Source organism: Acartia tonsa, chromosome 2 (genome assembly GCF_053477335.1).
Source record: "Acartia tonsa isolate MP-2025a chromosome 2, ASM5347733v1, whole genome shotgun sequence".
In the NCBI taxonomy this organism is placed as follows: Eukaryota; Metazoa; Arthropoda; class Copepoda; order Calanoida; family Acartiidae; genus Acartia; species Acartia tonsa.
Window position 1 is genome coordinate 36,442,227 of NC_137261.1, and position 27,049 is coordinate 36,469,275.

General features: G+C 31.3%; 1 protein-coding gene across 3 annotated transcripts in view; it reads right to left on the minus strand.

The window, feature by feature from the left end:
• Positions 1–27,049, minus strand: part of Cdep (Chondrocyte-derived ezrin-like domain containing protein) — a 153,706-nt gene that overhangs the window by 2,955 nt on the left and 123,702 nt on the right. For all 3 annotated transcript variants that reach the window (XM_080150679.1, XM_080150678.1, XM_080150677.1), the window contains exons 22-28: positions 23,769–23,909; positions 13,301–13,390; positions 4,485–4,619; positions 1,985–2,070; positions 1,461–1,544; positions 889–1,039; positions 505–656 (exon numbers count right to left, since the gene is read on the minus strand). In XM_080150679.1, the coding sequence (XP_080006805.1) occupies positions 505–656; positions 889–1,039; positions 1,461–1,544; positions 1,985–2,070; positions 4,485–4,619; positions 13,301–13,390; positions 23,769–23,909 (839 nt within the window). The remainder of the gene's footprint in view (positions 1–504; positions 657–888; positions 1,040–1,460; positions 1,545–1,984; positions 2,071–4,484; positions 4,620–13,300; positions 13,391–23,768; positions 23,910–27,049) is intronic.

The window sequence follows — 27,049 nt, forward strand, 5'->3', positions numbered from 1 at the left end:
ATTATTATACCACTGGCTTTAAAGGTGTAAGTCATTGGATGATAATTGATGTTCAAATCCCAATACTGATTAACAAAATTACCTCTTCTACTGTTCAAGCAATCAATATTTAATAAATGTAAAAGAGCGTTTTTATTTTTATTGTATAACCTTTGTTTTCATATAAATTAAGGTTACTTTTAATTAAAAATTTGAAATTGATTAAAAACTAAAATATTAATAGAATGAAAAATTAAATGGTTTGTTATCTTTCCAAAAATATAATTTTCTATTCCTTCATATAGGTCATATTTAATATATTTATTTTCTTCAAATTAGTTATATTACACTATACTCTTTTTTTTTAATATAGGTTGTTAGTTCATCTTGGGCATAGTTTGGCCCCGCAGGGTTAGGGCTTCCAATGTATAGACTACGTAGTGTTAGGACTCACTGCAGGGGAGGGTCATAAAGAAAAAAAAATATATGAAATATGAATTAACATTGAAACGAAGACTACGCTACCTGTCGAAAGTAAATTGTGACTCCGCCCTAAAGAAGTAGACATGGTTCTTGAACTGAAGCTTGAACACAAAATCTTTGTCGATATTATCCTCCGAGGCGGGGGTGTCCACAGCGTACCCCAACAAGGGTAAGCTCGCCAGAGGGAAGTCATCCTACAAAGAAAATTAATAGAAAAGTGTAATTAATAGGGGTATTAAGGAATAAGATGATGAGAGAATATTCGCTCGTTGTGTAGATTAAAAACTCGGTTGAAAAGTTTGGACATTACTAGTTTAAACCCATAAATTATGACTCAATTCAATGTGAATGCATGATTATCACTTATAATCGAATGAGAACCCATCCATAACGAGGTAAACAACTAGATAATAAATAAAAGCTTACCTGAAAACTCTTGTAGAAATAAAGGCAGAAATTAGTGAAAACCACCCACAATTTCTGCCAACCATTGCTGTTCTTAAATTTTCTGAGAAGATATCCGGATAATTGGTTCTCTAGCGCCCTCTGGTGGTCCATTAATGCAACACTTGTGTTTCTACACAATTAAAATTTATTAGCCAGAGCCAAGAAAATAATGAATAAGCGAAGTGTTTGTGTCAGTTTGTACTTCAGTCTGTATGTCTGTAATGAAAGCCTTGTCGAATCTTTACTAGCAGTGCAGATAATTCACTTTTCTTCATATTAACTTCACTTTAAACTCATACTTTTATGAAGTTTACTGTTCTATTTAATCTAGGGATAAAACGACAAGTTATTCTTTACAGTGAAGCTTCTTATATGTCCATATAAGGTTTATAACAATGATGAGGGAGAGCAACATCAACCTTCAGAGAGAAATCGCCCCTAGAAAAAAAATAACCTCCCTCCCATTTTTATTTACTTTTTTCTATTTAAATCTAAAATTAAAATTTTATTGTCGGCTCCGCAAATGAAAATTATTTAATATATAAGGTTACCTATGCCAACAAACATGAACAGAACTGTTGCTACGTTGACCAGCAGGCCGAGCCTCCAGAGTACGCTGCTCAGATATCTCAGATCTAAACATAAAAATAAATAAATAAATAACAGAAGATGTAAACCCTAGATGATCAAATGAATATCTAGGAGACGAAATTTTTGTTTGGGTTTAGTCAAGTCACATACCTATAACTCAATCCGATAATACAAGCAACTACCTGAGGAAATCTTTATTCGAAGAAATCCTAATGTCTAGCTTATAATTTGGATGTAAGGAAGAAAAATTGGACTTTTTGCTCCTGAATGGTCCAAAAGATCCTACAATCATGTATTACAATTGGTCCAATTGCTCAATTAGACTTTTTATATTTATCTAAATAACTAATATAAATATTTGATATATATTAAAGCATGAATTATTAAAAAAGCTTCATAAAAATATTAAAAACTTGTAAAATGTAAAAAAAATCTAATAAAAATAAAACCATTTAATCCAACTAAAAACCTTTTACAATCTTACCTGTCCAAACCATCGTCAGATCCGCTGATAGATTTTAAGCTGAGGTATTTATTCCCCGGAGACTCGAGCCCGCGCTCACGAGCAAACTAAAATAATCCATCATTAGTTGGATATTCAAACAAAGACAATTATGTCCACATGTAATATAAGAAGGTTAATCTCAAAAAACGCGCGGCTAGAGCTAACTACACAGTAAGAACACACTTAATATCACACAAAAACTAGGGAGGAATGGGGTGTTGGACTAATTATACTGGTCCCCAAAGTTTTATCAACACTGCCTATCTTTCGTTGGATATTAATCTTGATTAAATTGAACAAACTAGAAGTGTCTAAATTATTCCTTCAATCATTTTAATCCACATAATTTTGTTTAGTATAATCTATGTGTACTGTATACCTATCAATTTATCTTTTTGGATTTGTCCCTTAAGATAATTTATAAAAATAAATCAATCTTATATGAATTATCTGGAACTGAAATTCTAAAATAGATAGTTGGGAAAGTATGTTGAAATATTATTAAAATAAGATATTTATAAATTCTTAGCAGAACTAAATTCCATAGTTTGTTAATTTACAAGGACAAGTTACAGTGAAATATTAATAGTTTAATTAAACCAGCAGAAAATGTTGTAGTAAGAAAGTTCATTATTATAGAAATTATAGAAAGATTGTTTATATCTGATGATAAACAATGTCGAACAATTCTAATTAGTATAAAGCAGATTTTTTAAAGTTTAGAGTCTAAAAATAAAATCATATTTTTTTTTATTTTTGTTTAGCAGAAAATTATCCCATAACAAACTGCCTAATAATATTCTTTGTTATATTGTGTTTAGAATGTAATTATGCGCAGAAAATATTTATCCTTTTTTCAGATCTATTACAGATTCTATTATCCTTGTGATAAGTTTTAGAATTAATATACATAATATATTCCTCACAGATTTCACTAAGTTTCCTCTCACTGTAACAGAATGATACATGCCAGTGGCGTGCACAGCATTGCACCAGGTGGTGTAAAACCTTTAGCAGGTGACTAAGGGTAAGGCAGATCTTTAATATTTATTGAGGGGTGAAGTGTGTACACTGCCCTACACCTCCTTCTGCCACTAATGCTTGTAACTTTACATGATGTACAATGTACATGCCACTAAACATTAAATTCAAAATAACTATCTTTTTTATGATGATGATGATTGTAGCCACTGTGGAGTAGACGAAGAACTTTGCAATCTTGTGGGACTGACAGATGCACCGCGTGTAGGCTTCTTATCGGCATCCTATCTTTTTTATTAGCAAAGCTACTCTGTAATTTTTTTGTGAAGATTCCCTATACAAATAGGCATCTAGTATAGAATTTGCTTTGTCCGTCGGTCATGCTTCAAAATTTCTATTTTCTTCCTTTCGTGATTAATTCGATCTTCATCGCTAATTATCTCTCTTTCTTTTCCTTCTTTTTGACAACTATGCATCTGCTCTATAACTTTCTTTGTATCTTTAGTTTCCAAAAGCCAACAAGCAATTAAGTTCAAAATTAGGATTTTTTAATACGAACCAAGACAACCACTATTGTTTAGATTTATTTTTTTATTTACAAAATATCCCTGAACTCCTTCAAGAAACCCAAAAGGATATTACAGGATAAGACAATGGACGATGAAATAATGTACTTTACATCCCAAATGAGGATCAAATCAACTCCCTCTGTAAGTTTGGAGAGTGATTGCTTGAACCAACTCTTCAATATTTCATACAAGTATCCAAAGGTTTTATGTTAACGAATGATACAACGTATTTATAAAACTTTGGGTGCAAGTATAATTTTATGTCGAAAGTCCATTCCCTCCATTAACTTAAAAATAAACTAAAAGATAGAAAGAGAATGAAGGAGAGGGAGAAAGAGAAGGGCGAGAGAGAGATAGAAAGAGAAGGGCGAGAGAGAGAGAGAGATTGGAGAGATAAATTAAGAATTATTTTGCTTATCTCTGCCACTTTTGTGCAAGTCATTGATTTCCTTTCATTTGGGTTTATAGATATGTTGCTTATAATTGCTAGTATATTAATAACTAGTGCAGTGGCTTCACCCCTAGCCTCCACAGTGGTGGTAAGCCTACACTTCACCCTGTTTTTAAACAATTTTGCATTTTATGTGAAAGTAAAAATTTGCATGGAAAGGGGATGTCACATACCCATTAAAATAACTTAAGACCATCAGAGGACAAATAGGTTTAAACCCTAGGAACCTCAGCTTTAGCGATTGAGTACTATTAAAATCTTTAGATTCAGTCGGGCAAACATCGTTATACTTAATTATAGGCTATCAGCGCTACGCCTATTGATGATGACAGGGGGGGGGGGGGGGGTATCCAAAATCCATCCCAAATCATTTATAGTTTCTTTGAAAATGCGACCATTCTGGCTTCAGAAAAAAACCTTATTACTTTATATTGTATTCATTTTTTTAGACGAAATGTATTACACTGGCACATAATACCTGGACTGTCTCAGTGATATCCTCCATCCATTGTACTTTATCATTCTGGCTGGCCGCGGCTACCATTAAAGCTCGTTTACCATCATACACATTGAAACAGAATTCTGCTCCCATTCGCGGCTCACTGTCAACAACCTAGATAAAACAAAGAAATTATTCTCGGCTCACTGTCAACAACCTAGATAAAAACAAAGAAATTATTATATTCGCGGCTCACTGTCAACAACCTAGATAAAACAAAGAAATTATTATAATATGTAAATAAAAAGTTTTTATATTATTATAGTATTGATAGAAGCTTTTTTAACTTTTCACATGAAATTACTTTCCGTAACCATATATTTATATTGAGCTATTCAGAAATTCTCAACAAAGGTTTCTAAAAAAGTTAAGAGTCTTTTGAGATCATTTTTTTAATGAAAATAATATATAAGAGGGGGGGGGGGGGGGAGGTTAATGTAACTATCTCGTAATCAATGCGCAAATGACACTTAGAATCCGAATTTTTCGTTATGAATCTTGGCATGAATAATCAGATATATATATAAAATATATATATAAAATTCGTTTTTTGTATAATTCTTTATCTAAAAGCGGAAATGCATTTTAAGTTAATTAATTTTTACCAATAGGATAGGTGGATTTTAAACTACCTGCGCTCTAATTGGTTGAATGATGTACGCCATCCAATCAGAGCGCAGATTTTTTTTAAATCCACCAATCACAGATGCCAAAATTAATTAACTTAAATTGCATTTCCGCTTTTAGATAAAGAATTATAGAAAAAACGAATTTTATAAAAAATCCTCAAAATTTTATGCAGATTTCAAATCTCCCCCTAACTTTAAAATTCCGGAAAACTTATATGTATATCTTAATGAATAATCCTTGGTAGGTAAGGGCTAACGGCTGGCGGCTCAGCAAAACTATTTTTCAAAAAGTTGATTCCTACGTCATTAATGATAGATTTGCCCTAAAAATAGCTAAAAAGGAAAAGGCTAAACGGCTGAGCCGTTACTTTTCCAACTTTTTGTTCGATTTTGGGAAAATTTGGGGGAGAGGGGGGGCGCTGTAGTTGTATTAAAAATGTATTTTCTATAATCTACTTGTCAAAGGGATACCAGATATTAAATTCTACAAGGATAGTAAAACTAAACACAAAAACATATAAACACACCAACATACACATACACACACACAAACATCTACACACCCACACACACACACACAAACAAACTGAACATACACCTACACACACACATAATACCTCCCAAGGGCAGGAACATTACTCTTGAAAGAAAGAATATCCTTCAGTGACAAAGCATTTAATAGAATAAAATACATTGTGGTACAACTTGATAAAAAAAAACATAAAATTAAAAATAAAAAAATAAAAAACATAAATTTTCTTGCTAGATATTTTTAGAATGACCATCCCTATTGCTGTACTGTGCCACAGAGAGATATCTATAAAATAGAATTCCCCATTCTGCACAACCTATAAATTGTAAAAAAAACTGACCAACAAAATTTAGTAGAATACAAAGTTAGCTGGTTTTCTGCGTCAACTACGAAACTTTAAAAGAAAAACTCAGTTTTACCAAAATTTTATTGGAGAATGGAATATTTTTGTTGCAACTTTTTAAACTTATGCTTACTCTTACTATTACGGTATTAGCTGTTTTAAAGCTGCTAATAGCGGCTGCCGAATATACATGGGTAACGAAGAAACTGATATCAAATTTTCAAAATCTTTATGAATAATTAGTGACAGTCCATCAGTTGAAATGCTCTAATTATACAGCATCTATGCTACTTAAATATAAAGAAAATATACAATGTGGTATAATGTATAATTAACAAGTAACCTTAGAAGAAAAACATAATTAAATTATACATTATTACATTGATTCCTGATATTAATTTCCTTTTTATTTCCAATACACTATTAAGTACATAAAAGGTGTTTAGTACAATGGTTAATTATCCAATAATTACATTAGTTGGTTTCTAATGGGAGTACTCGGAAAACTATTTATATTTTATATATCACATTTTATATTTAGCATAATATATTATTCAATTCTATTTACAGATGTATAATTTTTCTAATAGTACAGCTTTAAATATTGTAGAAAAAGTGAAGCTTCTTATAGGTCCCGGAAAGGTTTTCACTATTTTAGGATAAGTAGTATCCACCCTCCGAATAAAAAATGACCCCACCAAAAAAATTTAAAATTTTTTTTTTACTTTTTCTTTTTAAAACACTAGCGGCTTCGCCCCTAGCCTCTAGGGTTTTTTTCCTTAAGGTTCAGGGGAGAATTTTAAAAATTTGTTTACATTGTTTTCAGATGTTTTCTGTATTTTATAACTTTTTATAACTCTTTTTTAATGTTTATAAAAATTTCTTTGCCATTAGCCTTTTTGGGGCTTCGCCCCTACAGGAGAAGGAAGGTTTCACAATCTTTTTAATTTGATAAAACAAAGTTGAAAAGAATAAAAGAAATTTAAAAAGAAAAAAAAGGAAAAAAAAAAAAAGTTAAGTATAAAAAATATATAAAAACATAAAAAAATTTAAAATTAGAAGAAAAAAAATTTGGGGGGAGGGAAATTTTCACTTTTCGGGGGGTTGGGGATGTCCCACCTCCCAAGAAAATAGCTTAAAACCACCACAGGACCAATAGGTATATACCCTGAAGAATATAATTTAATCAGTTCAGTACTTACCGAGATCTTAAGCTTCAGACGGACGGACAGACATCATTCTACTTTGTATTATAGATTTCCCCCTCCCTCCTCCGTAGCCTCTAGTAAACCATATACTAACATAATGACTGTTTAGTGTAAAACATAATATTTTTTATGTAAGCCCTTTGAAAATGTAGTTTGGTACATGTATAGATTGTTACATAATTATATTTATTTGTATGAATGATGTATCTTATTAGGTATCTGTCAAACTAAATATCTCAATAGGCAAAAATCTGAGAGAAAGAACAAGTAGATCGACAGGTTGTAAAATTCATTGTTTTACAGTATTAAAACAAAAATTTTCTATGTTTTTATGTGCATGTTTATTCTTTCAATTATTCATATAATTTAAAGTTATATCTTTAAATTATAATAATGCTATTTTTTCTTAGTAGCGGCTGCGCCTCTAACATCAGGAGACTTTATTTATCGTCGAAGGAAAGGATCAGAAAAATAAACCTATGAAAACATTGAAACAGTTTAGTGGTTAAAGAGATCTAAACGGACAAACAAAACTTGGATTCCTGTTACCATGTCATTGTCCAGGAAGTGATTATCCAGTATCCACTCGACTAGTAGATAATGTGATAATGTCAACTCAATACAAATCTACATACAACTATCTTTATATAATACATATATTTGTGTGTGTATGATAATTAAAAATCTGTATTATGAATCACTTCATACAACATATTTAGGTCAAGTAGGTTGTAGGGGATATTCCTAATTATGATAAATAAAGTTACCCCTTCTGTATATTAAAATTGTTGGTTAAAATGTTTGAAAACTGATAGATTGAGCAAAACCAAGATCAAGATTTCATAAAGGCTCCAAAGCTTTAAAGCCAACAATTGAGGGAAAATGTTAATAAAGCATTAGGTACCAGTATACTTATCAGTCCAATGTTTCCTCCCATCCAACTATATGTAAACATTATATCCATTTTTTCTTTTTTCTTGTAAGTAATATGTAAAACCTTAACAATTATCTAGATGTACCTTAGCTAGAGAAATCAATGATTATTATATTAATATTGACAACAAAATCCCTTTCATATCAATTGATGTGATAAGATTCTCATCCAAAAATACAAAATATATATATATATATATTGAGTTGTACTGTTTAGGGTGTATTTTTAAATAGCATCTAATGTCATTTCTTTACTTTTTTAGGGGCTCTGCTCCTGTAGGTATTCGAAGGAGTAGTAAGGGGGCAGATAAATAGCCCAAAACCATCCCTGGATCTACGATAAATTTTCCTAATATGGAAAACTCAATACATATACATTTGGTCAAATTAAGAACAGTTTGACTTAATAATCGCATTTGACTATCACATAACTTTACAGAAAATACGCGAAAAAATGCCCCCCTTTGTCCAATGTCTTAAAACAAATATATTTAAGATTTTACTGATTAAAAAATAAATATTTTTGAAAGAAACTGTAGAAAGTGTGTAGTGTCCAGATGACAAAATTATGACCAATTGCTGCAGCTATTCTCATCCTTGAGCAGAAGAAATATTGCAAAAATTGTTGCACTCTGCACAGTCAGGGAGAGAGGGGACATTGGGTTGTTTATTACACTAATCCATCAAGTTTCATATAACGGTTTCTTATTCGTTGCTTAACAACTTTGGGAACTTTTAACAAATTTTGAATTGGTTTCATTACGTCAATCCAAACGTTTCAACCAGAAGGAGTAATATTGTAATATATTACGGGCCATTGTCTTATCCCTTTAGATCCCTGTAGCATACCAGAGCATTGTAGACACAGTAGCTTTGAAACGTAAGAAGTACCAAATATTTAAAAAAATATTGGCAATCTAACTTTTTTTATGGAACTTTTCAAATGAACATTTAGAAGATAAAACGTCTTTAAATGCTTATTGTAATTTTAGTTAGGTTAAGTGAAGATTAGAAGAGTCTAAAAAGGATAGTTTCACGTGGGGTTAAGGCCCCACAGAGTTATTCCATCGCAGTGAATAAAAACTAGGGGATATTGGAGATATCTGTGAATAAAAATTATTTCAAAAATGTTACATCATACCTTTGCTGTAAAGCTATTTAAAAATTAAGATCTTATCTATTAAAACGAAAATTACAACAACAAAATATTTTATTTTCCCCAAAATTACTTCGCCAAAAATAGTTTTTCTCGGCTCTTTAAATTCTAATTTCCGTAGCAAATCTACTGTGGACAGTATAGTCAGTCACATTTATAAAAATATCTTGCAAAAAATATTATCTCAAATTGGTTTTTCAAACTGGTCCTTTGATGCTGATTTTTCAGCAGTATATTTCTTTCCAGGATCTACAGCTGCGTATAAAGTTAATTATATGTTTTTAGTCGCCAAAATTTTATATGTCGAGATTAAATGACATACATCTTTATAATTGTTTTAAAATTGACATAATGAATTCTCATGGCTCTTATGGGATAAGAAAATGGACGATAAATTGATATACATCCTATCCTAATGATGATAAAGAAAATTACCAATTTTGCCGATCAAAACAATAAGTTCAAACGTTAGGACTATCAATCTAAATTTAATAAACATTACCCAATGTTTTTAAAAGCGAAGCTTTTCTATAATTAGGGTCGGTCCGTCCGTCCGAGATAGATAGCTTTTATTCGTTAATTTAGGCATGTTAGAATTGTCCTATCGATTTCAAACTTTGCATAATGATTCCTCTAGTAGTTAGGAACGATTTAGAAAGCGTAGCAACTCTATAATCATTACCAGAATGTCCGTACGTCCATTTTAAACATGTTGATTTTTCTACTTTTTTAACAACAAATTTTTATGTGATCTAAATATCCGTTTGATCTTATTTTGGTATATTGATTCCTGGCACAACAAAGTACAATATTATAAGCGAGGCAACTCTATAATGAAGTCATAAGAATGTAATTATGTCCATAAACATTATCCTGTATCAAGCAGTTTGTCAACAAATTTACTTACAATTTTCCTTCGACTATTATACTTTTATATTCTGATTATTCAGTTCAGACACTATACAAGTGTTAATGTCCGATTGTCCTACCGTTTCAGTGCTTCGCTTTTATGGATGTTGTTACCTTGTTGAGTTACAAATAAGATAACATAAAATTTGATTACAATTTTAATTTAAAGTCCATTATCTCCTCTCTACCTAATACAATTCTTATTTCTTGTATGTTGTAATATCTAATATAAGATGTAAGGCCCGCATTCCCCGGCAGAATAAAAACAAGGATGACAGCATTCATAAGTAGCGATGCGCTAAAAAAGTCATGGATGAAAAAATAATGAGAAAAAATACGGCAAATCCTTTAAAAAATAATTACGAATCTTTATTTTAAAAAAGGATCTCTGTCTTGATGGTTGACAGACAGACCGACGGACCAAATAAATTAAAAAATATATTTTATATGCTTATTTGGTACAGAGATAAATCATTAAAACTTTTCACTGTCTAACTTAAATAGTAGCAAAGAAAATCAAATTTCCCCGATAGTGTCACGTACGGACAGTCAAGGTAAATAATAGAATAGCTTCATTACTAAAAATCAAGGCTCAAACTAAACCTTTTCGCCCATTCAACATGTAAAAAGAAAATCTCAAATTGATGTAAAAAGATTTGAAAAGATATAAAATTTTGCGTTTGAACCTGAACTTGTAAGGGTTGAGGTATAGGTAAAATGGTTTGGCATTTTGTACTCAACAATATGCATCAAACTGTCCACTTATAGAAATCATAAAAGATTCTTTAAGATAAAAACAAACTATAATGCGTCTTAGTTTCGAGTAGAAATTGAAAATTGTGAAATTTCTTGGAAATTCCGAGGCCTAAAAAATATGCTCGTAAATTATTAGTATTTAAGACAAAGATCGTGCAATAAAATTTGTTGTCTGGTGCCATTGATCCTCAGATCTCAAGGTATAAGGCAATGGACTTTAAATTGATGTACATCCCAAATGATACTTTTAAACGGATAAGATAACATGGCAATATTTTGATTTCCAGTCCAATGTCCCCTCCCTCCCGTTACGGATCAGAGCCTTACCTACGGTTATCCCCCATTCCATAAAGTATTAAATAAATGCTTTAATGTTAATTTTCTGTACAAATTAGGAAACCATTTCCCGCTTACCCAAGATTGAAGCTGTAAAGCAAATAAAAAGTTCTACTTGAATAAATTCAAAAGTTGGACCAATTACTTCTCGCAAATTTTCCTTTCACATTTTTTATTCGTCTCAGAGTTGTCGATTGCTGAGTAAGCATTTTCTAATATTTTTGGAATATCAACTTCAAAATTTGGAGGTCATATTTTCGGCAAATCAAAGAAGCAAATCACATATTATGTAAAAATATCTTTGACAAACAAACTAAAGTATTTCACGGGAATTTAGATTAACACGTAGCGCAGTCGCTCGTCGTCGGGGAGTTTGTGGGTTCTCGGCTGCTATGTCAGATACGAGACGTTACTAGTTTTAGTAGGGGAATTAGGACTACCAGACAAATATCGAGCAATATATGTTTGTTGCTTGTAACTCCTATTTAACCTGGTTGTTCGACCTGACATTTAAGTTTTACATTGGCTTCGCTACTAATCTACCTAAAACCTAATTTTATTAGTAAGGGAGAGGTCATTTTCTAGTAAATCCCGTAAAGGTGTGTGTTATAAGGCCTAAAAATAGTAGTAGAACGATAAGGTGCTCTATATATTTGTATTTCCTATTGAATAGAACAATAGGGAAGAAATTTTTTTTTTTTTTTTTTGATAACCGTACCTGGAATATCTGAAATTTCTATCAAATGCTTTGTTTGGCTCAAACTGACACAAATAAAAAAAAAATATAATCATAATAAATCAACCTGTAAAGAATGACTTCTTCCTTTGTTTAATGGTATAGATTGTTCTTAACCTTTACCTTGTACCTATAGAAAACATTATTATTATAATTATATTTTTTTTAAATTTTTGTCAGTTTGAGCCAAACAAAGCGTTTGATAGAAATTTCGTATTTTTTTTAGATAATCCAGGTACGGTTATCAAAAAAAAAAAAAAAAATTTCCCTATTGTTCTATTCAATAGGGAATACATATATCTAGAGCACCTTATCGTTCTACTACTATTTTTAGGCCTTATAACACACACCTTTACGGGATTTACTAGAAAATGACCTCTCCCTTTGTATGGAAAAATAAATTAACTTGGCTGAGAAGGAAATGTATGAAAATTCTTACTAAATTCAAATGTTGCTCCATTAAATCTAATCACGTAAGCTTTTCTCTGGCAATTTCACATAAAGCACCTTGTTGAGCACTAATAACCCCCACACCCCCTTATTTTTAAAATAAATTAAATAGGGTAGGGGATGGTTTTTGTTTATTATTTTAGGTATAGTTTGGTTAGGTTCTATTGGGTAATATTTAGCCCTGTATTGTTATGGTCCTCCAAAGGGGTTAGAAAAGGAAAAAATCTAAATCTTGTATACAAATTTATGGGGGGGGGGGGGTTATCAGCGTTCAACAGGCAATTAGTGTGAAAGCACCTTTTCTTTTTATATTTACTACTATTATGCAGAGAGGGAAAAGAATTATTCTTTTTAAATATTAATAGGCTTTTAAGTTTCCTTATTATATTAGCATATTTTTAGAAGAAAGGTTTTCTACAAAATTATGTTAGCACGTCCTACCACTGATCTTAAGTGCGTCAATTTTATTAGCAAGACTACACAAAAGATTTTGGTGGCTTATTAAGAAATTGATATTTGTTTTAGATATTTAGGAATTAACAAGAACAATATATTACCTACATAAAATTAAAAATATTTATAATATAGAAATTTAAATTAATATTTTTTGTTGACTTTTTCTTAGAATACTTTATTTTTAAATTTAGGTCTTTGGATTGTTTTAGGCTACTTTGCAGCTTCCGCCTTCGAATACAGAACCCATAGTCTCTTGGATTGCTGTTGCTGGCAAGTAAACAGCCGTCAAAACTAAGAAAAAAACAGCTGCACTGCTGAAGTATAAAAAAAAGAGTTGTAAACTTTGTTTACCTGAATATCTGGGACAGAGAGCTGGCCGTGGACCCGGAACTGGAGACCTGCAGATGTTGTCCTGTTCGCATACAGAAGCACATCAGAAAACTAAAAATATATTTGATTTAGAATAGGTATGAAATAACTCTTTTTAATACCTCTTTATTTATCATACAACATTAACTAATGCTATAAAGTTCATTTTTCATTTATCTGAAGGGATAAGACAATGGACGATAAACTGACGTATACACTATACAACCAAAAATGATAAAATAAAATTACCCCTTTATGTTTAAGTTTTAGAACCAACAAATGAAAGAACATGCTTAAAAACTTTTTGATTAAGACATTAACTTTACTGATGCGAAAAAATAGTTATTATCTTGTTTAATATATTTAGCTCAAAAAGAAAAAAAATATTACAGAACTAAATAAAATATTATATAACCTATACTACCAATCATAAAGTTTTCTACCACTTTCATATGAAAGAGAAGGATATAATATATATAAATATATATATTGAAAACCAGAGATTTATATCACAGGCAGAAATAATAATGTAAATCATCCAATAAAAGTGTTTTTTTGCTTAGTCTGATTTCTGAATAAATAAAAAAATGGAAAAAGGTACGCTAAAATGACAACATTCAATGATTTTAAAAGAATAATATGATGATTAATTTATACAGTGATAAAAGTAACATTTTATACCTAGGTGATTTATGATTTTATTTGTGCTATGGGAAGTTTTAAGCTATCCATTCCAAGGTTTAAAAGGGATCTGACTTAGCATGTAGTATTGTAACTCTCTTACAACAGACAATTTTGAAAATATAAAAATTCCTTTATCCCGTAAGATATTTGATCTTGAATTACCAAAGAGAAAAGGACCGGTGTTTTCCCTCAAAGTTTACATACAGAACAATAACCCCACCCAATCCTGAAAAAAAATGCAGTATGAGGAATTGTATACCTGCATGGCTACCCAGTAGGATATATAACCTAAACCAACCAGACAAATACTACAAATAAAACACGGGAGGGAGGGGGGGGGGGGGGGAGGGGTACAGTGGTAAATATCCACCTTAAGATAAATTTACCAATGACCAGTGTGAGGTTACAAAATCTACAAAACACAAGTACTGATAATGTAAACCCATTTGGACAATGATTGCATGTCAATTTTTTGGACAATCTGCAGTCGAAGCCGCAACCTCCAGTATTTTATTAGCCGCAAATTGTAAAAACATATACTCAACCGCAGCTCGGCTCAAAACGCAGCCGAGCCGGCTTTGTTATTAACTTACTGCTTCCGGAGCAAAACTTTTTTGATCAATCCGAATCAAGACAAGGGATTTCAGCTCTAGAAAATAATCCAAGCTGTCACAAATAAGCTAGTTTTTTTGATAGTTATCCATATTTATGATTGATAAAATCTTGAAATAAAGTTGGCAAATACAATTTGAGAATAATATTAAAAAGGAATTGTATTTGATTTCAGGGTTATACAAGAATATATGATAGTTATTGATGATGTAAATATACTGTTTCATATTTAACTTTTAAAAGGGTTTTTTTTTTAATGCAACCATCTCGTAATCAGTGATTAAATGGCACTTAGAATTCGAATTTCCATCTGAAATTTTGCATGAATAATCCTTGGTAGGTCTAATTTCCCTAAATCGAACAAAAAGTTAGAAAAATAACGATTAACGGCTGGCGGGTCAACCGTTTTACCAAATTTTTCCAATCTTAAGAGCATATTAGTCACGAAACCTCTCTCCACATAATACTTTTTATCGCTCAAAAACCTTATCAAACAGTTCTAGCCGGTAGCTGTTGGTACTAGAAATTTAAAAAATGGTTCTTGCTATCATTTAACATGAATTAAACCAAAAACATGTTTTAAAAAAGTTGATTCCTACGTAATTTATGACAGATTTGCCCTGAAAATAGGCAAAAAACGGCTAAACGGCTGAGCCGCCAGCCGTTACTTTTCTAACTTTTTGTTCGATTTAGGGAAAATAGACCTACCAAGGATTACTCATGAAAAATTTCAGATCGGAATTCGAATTCTAAGTGCCATTTAATCATTGATTACGAGATGGTTGCATTAACCCCCCCCCCCCCCTTTATAACGTGAAAATCTAGGAATCGATCTAACACCCCAACTAATAAGCAAATCTTAATGAAGCTTTGTGGGTATATGTAAAATATGAACTTATTTAAATTTAATCCCTGAAAATTTCAGCCGTCTATCTTGAATAGAAGTAAATATAAATCATGAACACTTAGAAATCTAGGAATCTAACTAGCACCCCAACCAATAAGCAAATCTCAATAAAACTTAATAGAAGTATGCAGAATTTAAACTTTTTCAATCTCTAAAAATTTCAGCCGTCCAACTTGAATAATAGTCGAGAAAATCACGAAAGCACCCCAATAAATTGACGAATCTTTATGAATCTTGGTGAAAATATTAAGAATGTTAACTTGAAAATTTCAGGTGTCTATCTTGATTAGGAGCAGAAAATCACGTTTAACCCAAAACGTTTCAGACGGACATTCAACATTATAGAGTAGCTTCGCCACTAAAAAGGGGGGGGGGGGGCGAAAGTGACACTTTTTGAAACCAAAACTAAAAGTCAACAAAGGAACTCAACTAAAAAAAGAGTTACAGGTCTGAGATTTTGCATGGCAGTTGCTTTATAGGGGTACAATATGGAACTGTGAAGAAACGGCGGCGCAACCGCCGAAAACCGCCGTTTCCCGCCGAATTTTTTTTTGCCTTTTCTCGGCGGTTTTCGGTGGTTGCGCCGCCGTTTCTTCACAGTTCCATATTGTACCCATACAAAGCAACTGCCATGCAAAATGTCAGACCTGTAACTCTTTTTTTAGATGAGTTCCTTTGACTTTTAGTTTTGGTTTCCAAAAGTGTCACTTTCGCCCCCCCCCCCCCCCTTTGTTTTATCCTATGACAAACCTATGAGATTTATATGTATTTTGTTTCTATTTTAAAAGTAACCAAAATGTAAAATTGATACTGTGATTTGATTTGACAAAGAAAAACAAGTATAAAAGTAGGTTAGATCCAGTATTATAGGGTGTCCAATTATTTTCAATTAAAATCGTAGGATAAAAAGATCACTTGCCAAGTCTTTATGATATCTAAAGTGGACAAACCATGATTACCATAAAAAAATCGGCATCCAAATTAGTTTTTAAATATCAAACTAAGTCCAAATTTCATGGCCAAGATACGCAAAATTTCATTAAGACAAACATAAAAGATCCTACTACGGCAAAAACATCCAATTACTGCATAGAACGATTTTAAATACGTTATACAACAAAAATGAAAAATCTATCATAATCTGTAATCAGCAAAAATAAGAGCGTGACAGATAAACAACAAACTATCCGTCTTATTTTAAAAAAAGGATAAAAAATAAGTTTTGACAAAACTGGGACGCCCTATTGGGTGTGTACACATTTTTTCCTTTTATCTGGACTATCCTATAACCCTACCATGGATACTGCAGTCTTTATTGGGAATATACGGATCTGTAAAGTGGTTGACATTTTGATGACTACCTAATGAAAAGAGAATTCTGTGAAATGTATCTTTTAAATTAAGTTTAGCATATTACTTACAAACTATGAAAATCAAGCTAGTATGATAAAAATAGGTTAAATCACAAGGGTTATTTATTGTTATTTTATAAAAATTTATATGATAAAATATACTTAAAAGAAATGTATTTTGACAAGAGGAAAAAATTAAGGCAAAACTTTTCCTCTATTCCTTTATCTTTTGAGAGTGTAGCACACAACTAAATTTAGTTTTATTTCAAATGGAAATTGTAAAAAAAAGAGAGACAAACATTGTCAAATAAAATGGCAGTACACAATATCACAATATAAATAAATTTCCAGACTAAAGAACCTGGTTTTGAGTAGCAAAATATGTACCATAATTGTACTTTATGTTTAAAATTACGCAATAACAATCAGAGGCGCCTTCAGCCAGATGCAATTGAACTCAAATTTATGACGGTGGCACATGGTAAATGCGGCTGAGCGTGGCTTTTAATTTGGAGACTATGACTAAGGCATATTATTATGTGGCTTTTGTAAGGATTCTATATGCTATATGGTTAAGGGTGGTTGTGCCCCTAGTGAAAGGAAGAAAGTGTTAAAAATTAAATGCCATTGTCACCTTTCTTTGGAATCAATAGAAAGGGGACTATCCACGAACGAGAGCACATGATTCTACGTATCTTCCAGCATTGATCTCAAGTATTTTCTTTCAGAGTATAATAGGTCACCATTAATCATTAATATATTGACGAGAAAATTTATATTTCACCATGTTTTTTAGGTATTTTTATTGATTTTGAAACTTATAGTGATGTGATATATGAGGTAAATCTTTAACAAAAAAACTTGACTTGTAAAGACACATATTTGGACTATGACTTGGGTACAGTATAAATGACTTTAAATACATATTAGTTTATAATATATATGTTTTACTTTTATGTACATAGTAACATATACTTTTTGTACTTATTGAATGTAGGTTAGTGTGGCCCAAATGAAGGTCTAAATCGCTTTTCAGTGTGCGGAATGTAAAAATAGGTTATATATTGTTTGTAGATTTTAGCTCTATAATTGATTTTAAGAAAAAATCTATCGCTATTTCGTCAAATGCATTTTTATTTTCATTCTTTCTTCCATAGGCGTCCAAGGGGGGGGGTAATGGGCCATTTGGCACCCCCAAACGATTTTGGGGGTGCCGTAGGCACCCCCAAAATTTTGTGAACAATACCCCCCCCAAAAAAAAATTACCCCTACCTTGGGGGTGCCGTAGGCACCCCCAACGATTTTGGGGGGGGTATTTACCCCCCCCAAACCATTTTGGGGGGGGTAAATACTCCCCCCAAAATAGAAAATCTTTAACAAAAAAAATTTTTGCGCGCTTCGCGCGCATTTTTAATACTAAATTTTTTATAAAATTTAAATTACCCCCCCAAAAATTTTACCCCGGGGGTAAATTTTGGGGGGGTAAACAAATTTTACCCCTGCCAACAGATTTCAGGGGGGGTAATTACCCCCCCCAAGCAAATTTTACCCCCGGGGTAAAAATTTTGGGGGGGGTAAAAAAAATTTGCGGCGCGCTTCGCGCGCCATTTTACCCCCCCCAAAACCAAATTACCCCCCCCTTAAAAAAATTTTACCCCCCCCAAAATAAAAAGCTTGGACGCCCCTGCTTTCTTCCCCAATTAATATAGCCTTACACCAGATATAAAGCAAAACATCAAATTTTCTGTCTGTTTGTTTACAAACATTGAAATAAAATATTAAAATCACCAGGAATAAACATATGAAGAAAGAAAGTATAAAAATTTATTTATGTACAATTACAATAATTTGGGAAAGCTAATTCATACTACAAAATCATTGAAGAAAAATAATTTAAGATAAGCCTTACTCTTTATTCCTGGTTTAATAAAAAACAATCAAATTTTTTTTTTGCATTATTAATTATTTTTATTAGTATGCTTTTTTTAAAAGTTAAATATGAGAATAAGTATATTACATATTTTTTTACCTTCATTTAATTTTTATTTAAATAAATTGTCTCTTTATTGGCGACAATGTCTGTTGAGCCATGAAATTTATTTAAAACACTTTTCCCTATTTTATGTCTTTAAAATGTATATTTTTTAGAGTTTTTTATCATTTCTCTTCTCATAAGACTAATAGCTACTGTTTTAGTTCAATTTCTTACACAAATTATCAATTTAAATAAAACAATGTTTTTAGACGTTTTTCGGAATTATTTGGCAGGAATGACGGTTCTGCCAACTTTTTATAATAGCTTCATATTTGAACTCTTGTTACATTATTTTAGGTTGGCAGTTCTTTACTTATTTCTTGTTAAAATCATAAAAATATGAAGTTTTTGATAAAAAGCTTAAGATTGAAATTTCGAGATCAATTCTCATTGTAGAGAGGTATAGTTTTCACTAAAAGGTCTACATTTGAGCCGGTAACAACTTCAAGGTATCCGCAAATTGATATGGTAAAAATTTTAAAATTCATGTTTTTTTGGGCCAGTCTAATGTAGGTATTCTGAGCTGGATCTTTAAATGTGTAGCCGTTGGCGTGGCTGTAGCCGTGGCCGTAGTCATGGCTGTAGTTGTAGTCGTTGTCGTAGGCGTAGCTGTGGTTGTAGCTGTAGCCGTAGTCGTCGCCACAGTGCTGCTAATAAAACATGGATTTTTAAATGATTAAAAGTGCAATGCCAGCTATCCTAGAATTATGGATAACCAAAATCTTTTATGGCCCACCTAAAAATAAATTATTTTCATCAGAGAAATGAAATTATATTTTATACAAAATTACTATTTTAATAACACATTTTAAATGTTTGTAATATTTACATATTATTAAGGGCATGAGCCAATGTAGTTGGTACTACGGCTGGTATGGCCTATATCGTGCCGGGGCACGGCACAGCACGACATTGCACGCCCGGCCAATTGCCCAGCACGGCTGGACAGACAGCCACTACACACGAGACAAAGGGAGAGTCCAATAAATTCAATATAAATAAAAAAATACATTCAATTACTAAAATTTAAAAAATGTAATCATATTCCAACCTTATCAATAATATTGCAGTAATAAATCCCCAAAAGAATTTAATTTAATTTAAGTATATTTATAGTTTTATCATATTAATTTCCTAAAAACTGTCTCTTTATGTAACACAGGCAACATACTTTATTAGTATTACCCAATACCCATACGTGACGGTTCAATATTAACAAATCATTCCATGCCAGTACGTTATTTTATACATCATATAAATAAACTACATCCTAACTTTTATAATTTACTTTTATTTTATTATTTATAAAAACCACAATTAAAATATTTTTATGATAGTTTTTAAATAAAATATTCCATGCCCGTACAAGGGGGGGGGGAAGTTTTGACACATTTGCGTAAACAGGGAGTATAGGCTTTATCTTTGGACTGAGAGGATAGGTTATTAGGGATAAAATCATTCTTATATAATGAATTTTCCCAAGTTTTAAGATTTTTTGGATAGGCTACCAGGTTCCGGAGCTCCAGGCCTCCAGGTCCTCTCTGTACAGGTAAAAATTAAAAAAATAATTTTTTTTTGAAGAGTTAGAAGTCAACCTATGAAACAAAATATGCATATTTTTAAATGTTATTCACATATTTGAAGAAAAAAACGCATATTTTGTTTCATAAGTTGACTTCTAACTCTTCAAAAAAAAAATTTTTTTTTTTCATTTTTACCTGTACAGAGAGGACCTGGAGGCCTGGAGCTCCGGAACCTGGAGGCCTATCCAAAAAATCTTAAAACTTGGGAAAATTCATCATATAAGAATGATTTTATCCCTAATAACCTATCCTCTCAGTCCAAAGATAAAGCCTATACTCCCTGTTTACGCAAATGTGTCAAAACTTCCCCCCCCCTTATTCATACATTCACTTAACAATTATAATTTACGTTTTCAATAGTTTTACGTTAAAATTATCAAAAGCAGCTGTCTTCGTGGCTTTAGCAACGCTTTAGCCACACCAACGGACTGTGGTCACTTTTAGCGTGGTTAACCACGCTACGATTACAACTACGCGTTGTCAATATGATTTAAAGATCGCATTTTTTTTTTGTGGCCACGATTACGCGTGGTTAATATGATTTAAAGATCGCTATTAGGTTGGTGGCTGTAACTCTGACCACGACTACGGCCACGGCTACGCTTTTAAAGATCCAGCTCTGTTGTATTTGCTCATATACTGTATTTTAGTATTTATGTTGTTATTAGATTATGAAACTCATGTGTTATTATCTTCACACAATTATTTATGTACAAATAAATACACCTCGAACTCAACAAAATGTTTGATAGAATTTTGACTAAAAATGCTGGACATTTTTTTTACTTTTCTTCAACTTAAAGTAGTGAAACATAAATTTTCTCGTCAATATATTAATGATTAATAGTGACCTATAATATTCTGAAAGAAAATACTTGGGATCAATGCTGGAAGGTACTTAGAATCACGTGCTCTTGTTCGTGGATAGTCCCCTTAAAATTTTTTGAATGAAGATATATTTTAATGCATATTTTTTATTTCTATTTCTTAAGACTAAAGTTGTCGATTTTAAAAAAAAAACTAAGAAGATTTAATTAAAATGTTCAGAAAGCTATAAAATGCAAATAAGATTGAATCATGGTTCTAAAAATAGCCAGAATAAATCTCCTAATGGTATACATAACTAGTGGTTCTAATTATTGTAATTAGGTACCCAATACACATGTCTCTTAAATATATCAAGGTTTAGTGATAAATGGAGATAGGGAATATATACATCAATTTCTTGCCCTATATCTTATCCCTTAATAGGTACGAAATAAGAACGAAGCCTATTAGCAAATAATTCCAAAGAATAAATTGGAATTATAAAACAGAAGTGGACAAACATGACAAAAAGTATAAACGCAAAGAGATAAGACAATGGACTGTAAATTGAAGTGAATTCCCAATTTTCTGTAAGTAGATTAAAATTACTAGTTGAAAAGTTGTACACCACATATTTGAAACCAACCAATCAAAGTTCAATTAAAGTAAGTACCCAAAGGTTTAGTGCCTACAAAAAAGACACATAGTTATCCAGTGTAATATACGCATCCCTTTCCTAAGTTACACCACTTTTAATGAAACTGGTTCAAAGATTAGGAAAAAAATTAGGTATAATGAATAAAAAAATGTTGGTAAACCAAAATAAACATTTTAGGGTCGGTCCGTCCGTCCGTCTGTAACGGATAGCTTTTTTCGTTAATTTAGGCATGTTAGAAGTGTCCTATCGATTTTAAACTTTGCATGGTGATTCCTGTAGTAGTTAGTACGATTTAGAAAGCGCAGCAACTCTATAATCGTTACTAGAATGTCCATACGTCCATTTTAAACATGTTGATTTTAAACTTTTTTAACAACAAAATTTGTATCAGATAAAATTATCCGATTGGTCTGATTTTTTGAATACTGATTCCTAGGACAACAAAGTACAATATTATAAGCAAGCATCTCTATAATCATGTCCTAAAAATGTAAGTATGTCCATAAACATTATCCTGTATCTAGCAGTTTTTCAACAAATTTACTTATAATTTTGCTTCGAAACTTATATATTTATATACTGATTATTTAGTTCTAACACTATAAAAGTGTTAATGTCCGTTTGTCCTACCGTTTCAGTGCTTCGCTTTTATGGATGTTGTCATCCTTGTTTTCTTAATATCCCTAGATTAATTTGAAGGTAGACGTGAGTAAATACTCAAAGTTAATTACACTAATCACTATGCATGATACATATTATAATGTAGGGTAATTGTATGTATCAAGCTTAAAGAATTAATTGAAAAGTCATATTGCAGAGTTTTCAATAATTAAGAAAATCTATCTAATATTTATAAATAAGTAAAAGTTAAATAGAGAAAATCATAAATATAATGTAAATAAGACCAAAAATTACATTAACTACCTAAATTATAACGTACAATAGAATAACCTAATTAAACTATAGCTGAGTAATGTAAATATAAGAGTTATATATAATCTTGTTTTTGATTATTGATGATTTCATAAAAACTGTTTATTTATAGAATAAAGATTATCATTAATATTTTCAATTAATAAGAAAAAGTTTATTTTATAAAATCGTTTAAACTTCTTAAGACGCAGTATTATTTATTGTACCTTATAATTATCCTTTTAAAACCCTCCTTAAATGAGTGATATATATGGTCAGTTACATATATTCTTATTTGTATGAAAGAATTGTCTAATCGTAATGAAACTTATAAAAACAATTAGATCGCTACCTATTTAATTAAGCACCTTTTACCTTTATATGGTCCTTTCGTAATTAAATTCAAAATTTATATCTTACTAGCAGCTTTTTTCTAGCATTCAAAGGCTCTGTATACGAAGTAAGGAGGGGCTGAAATATAGCCTAAAACCATCCCTTAACCTATGTATAGCTCTAATTGTGAACTAAATCGACTCAGTGATTAAAAAGATTATAACAGAAAACTAAAAGAATAAAAAATCTTACTACTTACTACATAAAATATGAATAATAACTTTACTTGTGTTCAATCGAATCCGGTGGATAGGAACCGGTTCTCATCAATACGAAAAAAACTATGTCTTGCATCGTATTACATCCAGTTTTCTACGAATATAGAAATGTACAATCATAAGATTAAAACCAGTTTTTTTTTAAGCCCGTGCCTTCGGCATCTCGGGGCTAAAAAAACTGGTTTTAATCTTATAATTGTACATTCTATATCCGCGGAAAGCTGTTAATAATACGATGCGAGAAATAACTATTATGCATGTTGTCATCTTGTTTAAAAATGAACCTTACCAAGAAAAATATGCGTTGTTGATACCCCTTTCTGGACAGTTTCTGCAGGCAACCTTCCCTCACAAACTCTCTCTCTTTCTGAACCAGGCTGTCATAACCAATCAGATCACGTTCCAGCTCCATCAGCTTTACAACGTTTTCCTAAAGTAAAATAAACAGGTTAATTACAATATGGTTAATAATCAGTTGTAGATTAATTTACCTTCATAGCGATATATAACGCCCACTATAGGATATTAGGTGAGGTAACATCCAACAGACAACCAACTCTTTGACTGCACGATCCTAACTTGAAAATCATAAATATGCATAGTAATAAGTTGCGTCTGTTTAAGTTCCAAGTTATTCCATCTACTCTCACTTATAGTGTCACGTGCCAGACACGCAGCAGTAGGTACAGTGTTTAACGTCTTTCGTATGACGTGGTGTGGACCAGACTTGAACCAACCCCGACCTAAAGTAGGCAGGTAGGTAAGTGATAAATAAGGACACCCAACACTTTATTAAAGTCAAAAGTACGCAAATTAGCAAAATAAATTCCGTTTTAACCTCTGAATCGCAAGAATAGGTCAATAGTCGAAAAATATCTTCTTGGATAAATTAAAAGCATTAGGGAAAGCTAAAATAAAATCATTTACGTTTACCCAAGAAATTAAGAAAATAAATCTTCAAGTTTAGAAGAAGACTCATTTAAGAGCATTGTCTACTCACTCATCTCAACCAACTTTTCAAATTATTAATAAAGATCTATTGATAATAAGTACTTCCCACTTCTTATATAAAAAGAGTATAGTTATTTAAGTGTTAACAATTGAGATGCATATCATTTTAATTGACACTATCTATCATGTAAGACATAAAAACTATATACACTTTTTTTCTTCATATTTTTACTGCTTATGGATACCTTTACATTATATTTTAGAAGGTTAACACTAACAAATATTTCAGAGGCTCATCTGTTGCTTGGCAGTAAAAGTAAAATAGGTGCAGGATATGAAAAGTTTCTGCGCTACATAAGGATAAATAAATGTATAAATAGGCATTTTTTATACATCAATATTTTGAAGACATCCTTTATTTTCATATCCTTTGCTAAATCCAGCAAAAAGTAAAAAAAACTGTAAGTAGAATATTTTTGAAGCTGGTTGCTGGTAAATCCATATTCCAATAACTGCTCTATAGAAAATGGCAACTGTGTGTGTGAGGAGAATTTATATCCCAACATACTTAACTCTTGTCAGATATAAAATAGAATAATAACTTTATCATGAGATAGGTCTTGAAGTTCTAAGATGTTTTAATATAATGATTTTAAAAGTTTTCAATTTCATATCATGTACTCTTAAAAACATTAAAGCTTTCAAATTTGTAATAAATTCAAAAAAGTACAAGATTATATTGTTAAATTATACTATTGTAATTTGTGTTAAAATCCTTTTTTTTAAATGGTGCCCCTCATAATTACAAATCGCAACTTCCTATAAAAGTTTTGTTTTTTCATACTCTTTTTAAGAAATCCAATTTTTATGATATTAAAACTTACATTGGAATATAAAAATAAGATATTAATGCTGTCTACTACATAGAACTCTGTTGTTCCTGCACTTTTTACACTGGACATTAACTGTACACAACTATCTATTAATTACATCTTGTGCAGCTATAAACATTATTCTTAATTCTTCACATTTTATTCTAGAAAAACAGTACTTTTTAAATTATTTTGATGTATAGTTGCGTCAATTTTTAAAATTAATTTAGATACCTTGCTCAACATTATTTGTTTTGTAATATTAATTGAAATTTATGAGTTTAGGATGAAATGAATTATCTAAATACTTAGCAAACAATAAACATTAATGATATTAAAAGGACACTATAGGAATTAAAATAATAAATATAATTAATTTCCATGTTTCTATTTTAGGTGATTCAACCTTTAATTATGTCGAAGGAAGTGGCCAAACAGAATCATATTGCTATTACACTTTTTTGGTTAGGTTCCGTTGACTTGGTTTTTACGGAGTCAGTTAAAACTCTCGCTTTTCATAAAGCAAGTGATATTATGCACTTTCCAGCAGTGTTTTTTTTGTGAATATACCTGGTTTCTGTTAAATTGAGCTAGAGAACGATAAAAATTAAAGTATAACATGAAAATTAAAAATTCAAGGATATCATTGTCGTGATCTTTTAAATGCATTTTGAACTCAACAAAACATTTGATACTAATCTTTTATCATTTTTTTATTTTCTCTGGAAAAAACCCGTATTTGAACTTAAGGGGGGGGGGGGGGGGTTTAATGCAACCATCTCGTAATCAGTGAGCAAATGGCACTTAGAATTTGAATTTCCATCTGAAATTTTGCACGAGTAATCCTTGGTAGGTCTATTTTCCCTAAATCGAACAAAAAGTTAGAAAAGTAACAACTAACGGCTGGCGGCTCAGCCGTTTTCCCATTTTTTGTATCTATATAGTGGAAATTAGTCACGAAACCTATCCACACATAATACTCCAAAACGCTATCAAACGGTTCTAGACAGTAGCTGTTGGTACTAGAAGATTTAAAAATGGTTATTGCTATTATTTAACATGAATTAAACCAAAAATACCAAACGGCTAAACGGCTGAGACACCCGCCGTTACTTCTCCAACTTTTTGTTCGATTTAGGGAAAATAGACCTACCAAGGATTACTCATGCAAAAGTTCAGATCGAAATTCGAATTCTAAGTGCCATTTGCTCACTGATTACGAGATGGTTGCATTAAAACCCCCCCCCCCCCTTTTTTTTATTTTGATATAACTATGTATATTTAACAGAAATCTAGTATATTCAGAAAAAATACTCAACATTTCCTCTGCAGCTGAAATGCTAAACATTATTTGCTCTCGTTCGTGCATAGTCCCCTTTCAACATAGAAAACGAAAGAACGTAGTGTCCCATAACAAATAAATGTTGAAATTACAGTGTTGACAAAGTAAATAGTTCATTAATACATTTCATTACATCTCTCTAATTTTCTATTTAACAAATTGTATTTCTATAACAAGGTTGTTCTTTAGGCTATTATGAAACTGTTGTTTTAAAAACAAAAACTTGTTAAAAAAAATTTATTAGTAAAATGCGTTTTTTTCTTCTAGTATCTATTTGATTCTACGCCACTAGCCTCTTGAACCTTTGTATTAAGATTAAGAAAATATCCCAAAACAATCATGATATATGTAACTATAATTTTTATAGCACAACTAAATTGAATATGTCACTTCCGAGATCCTTTA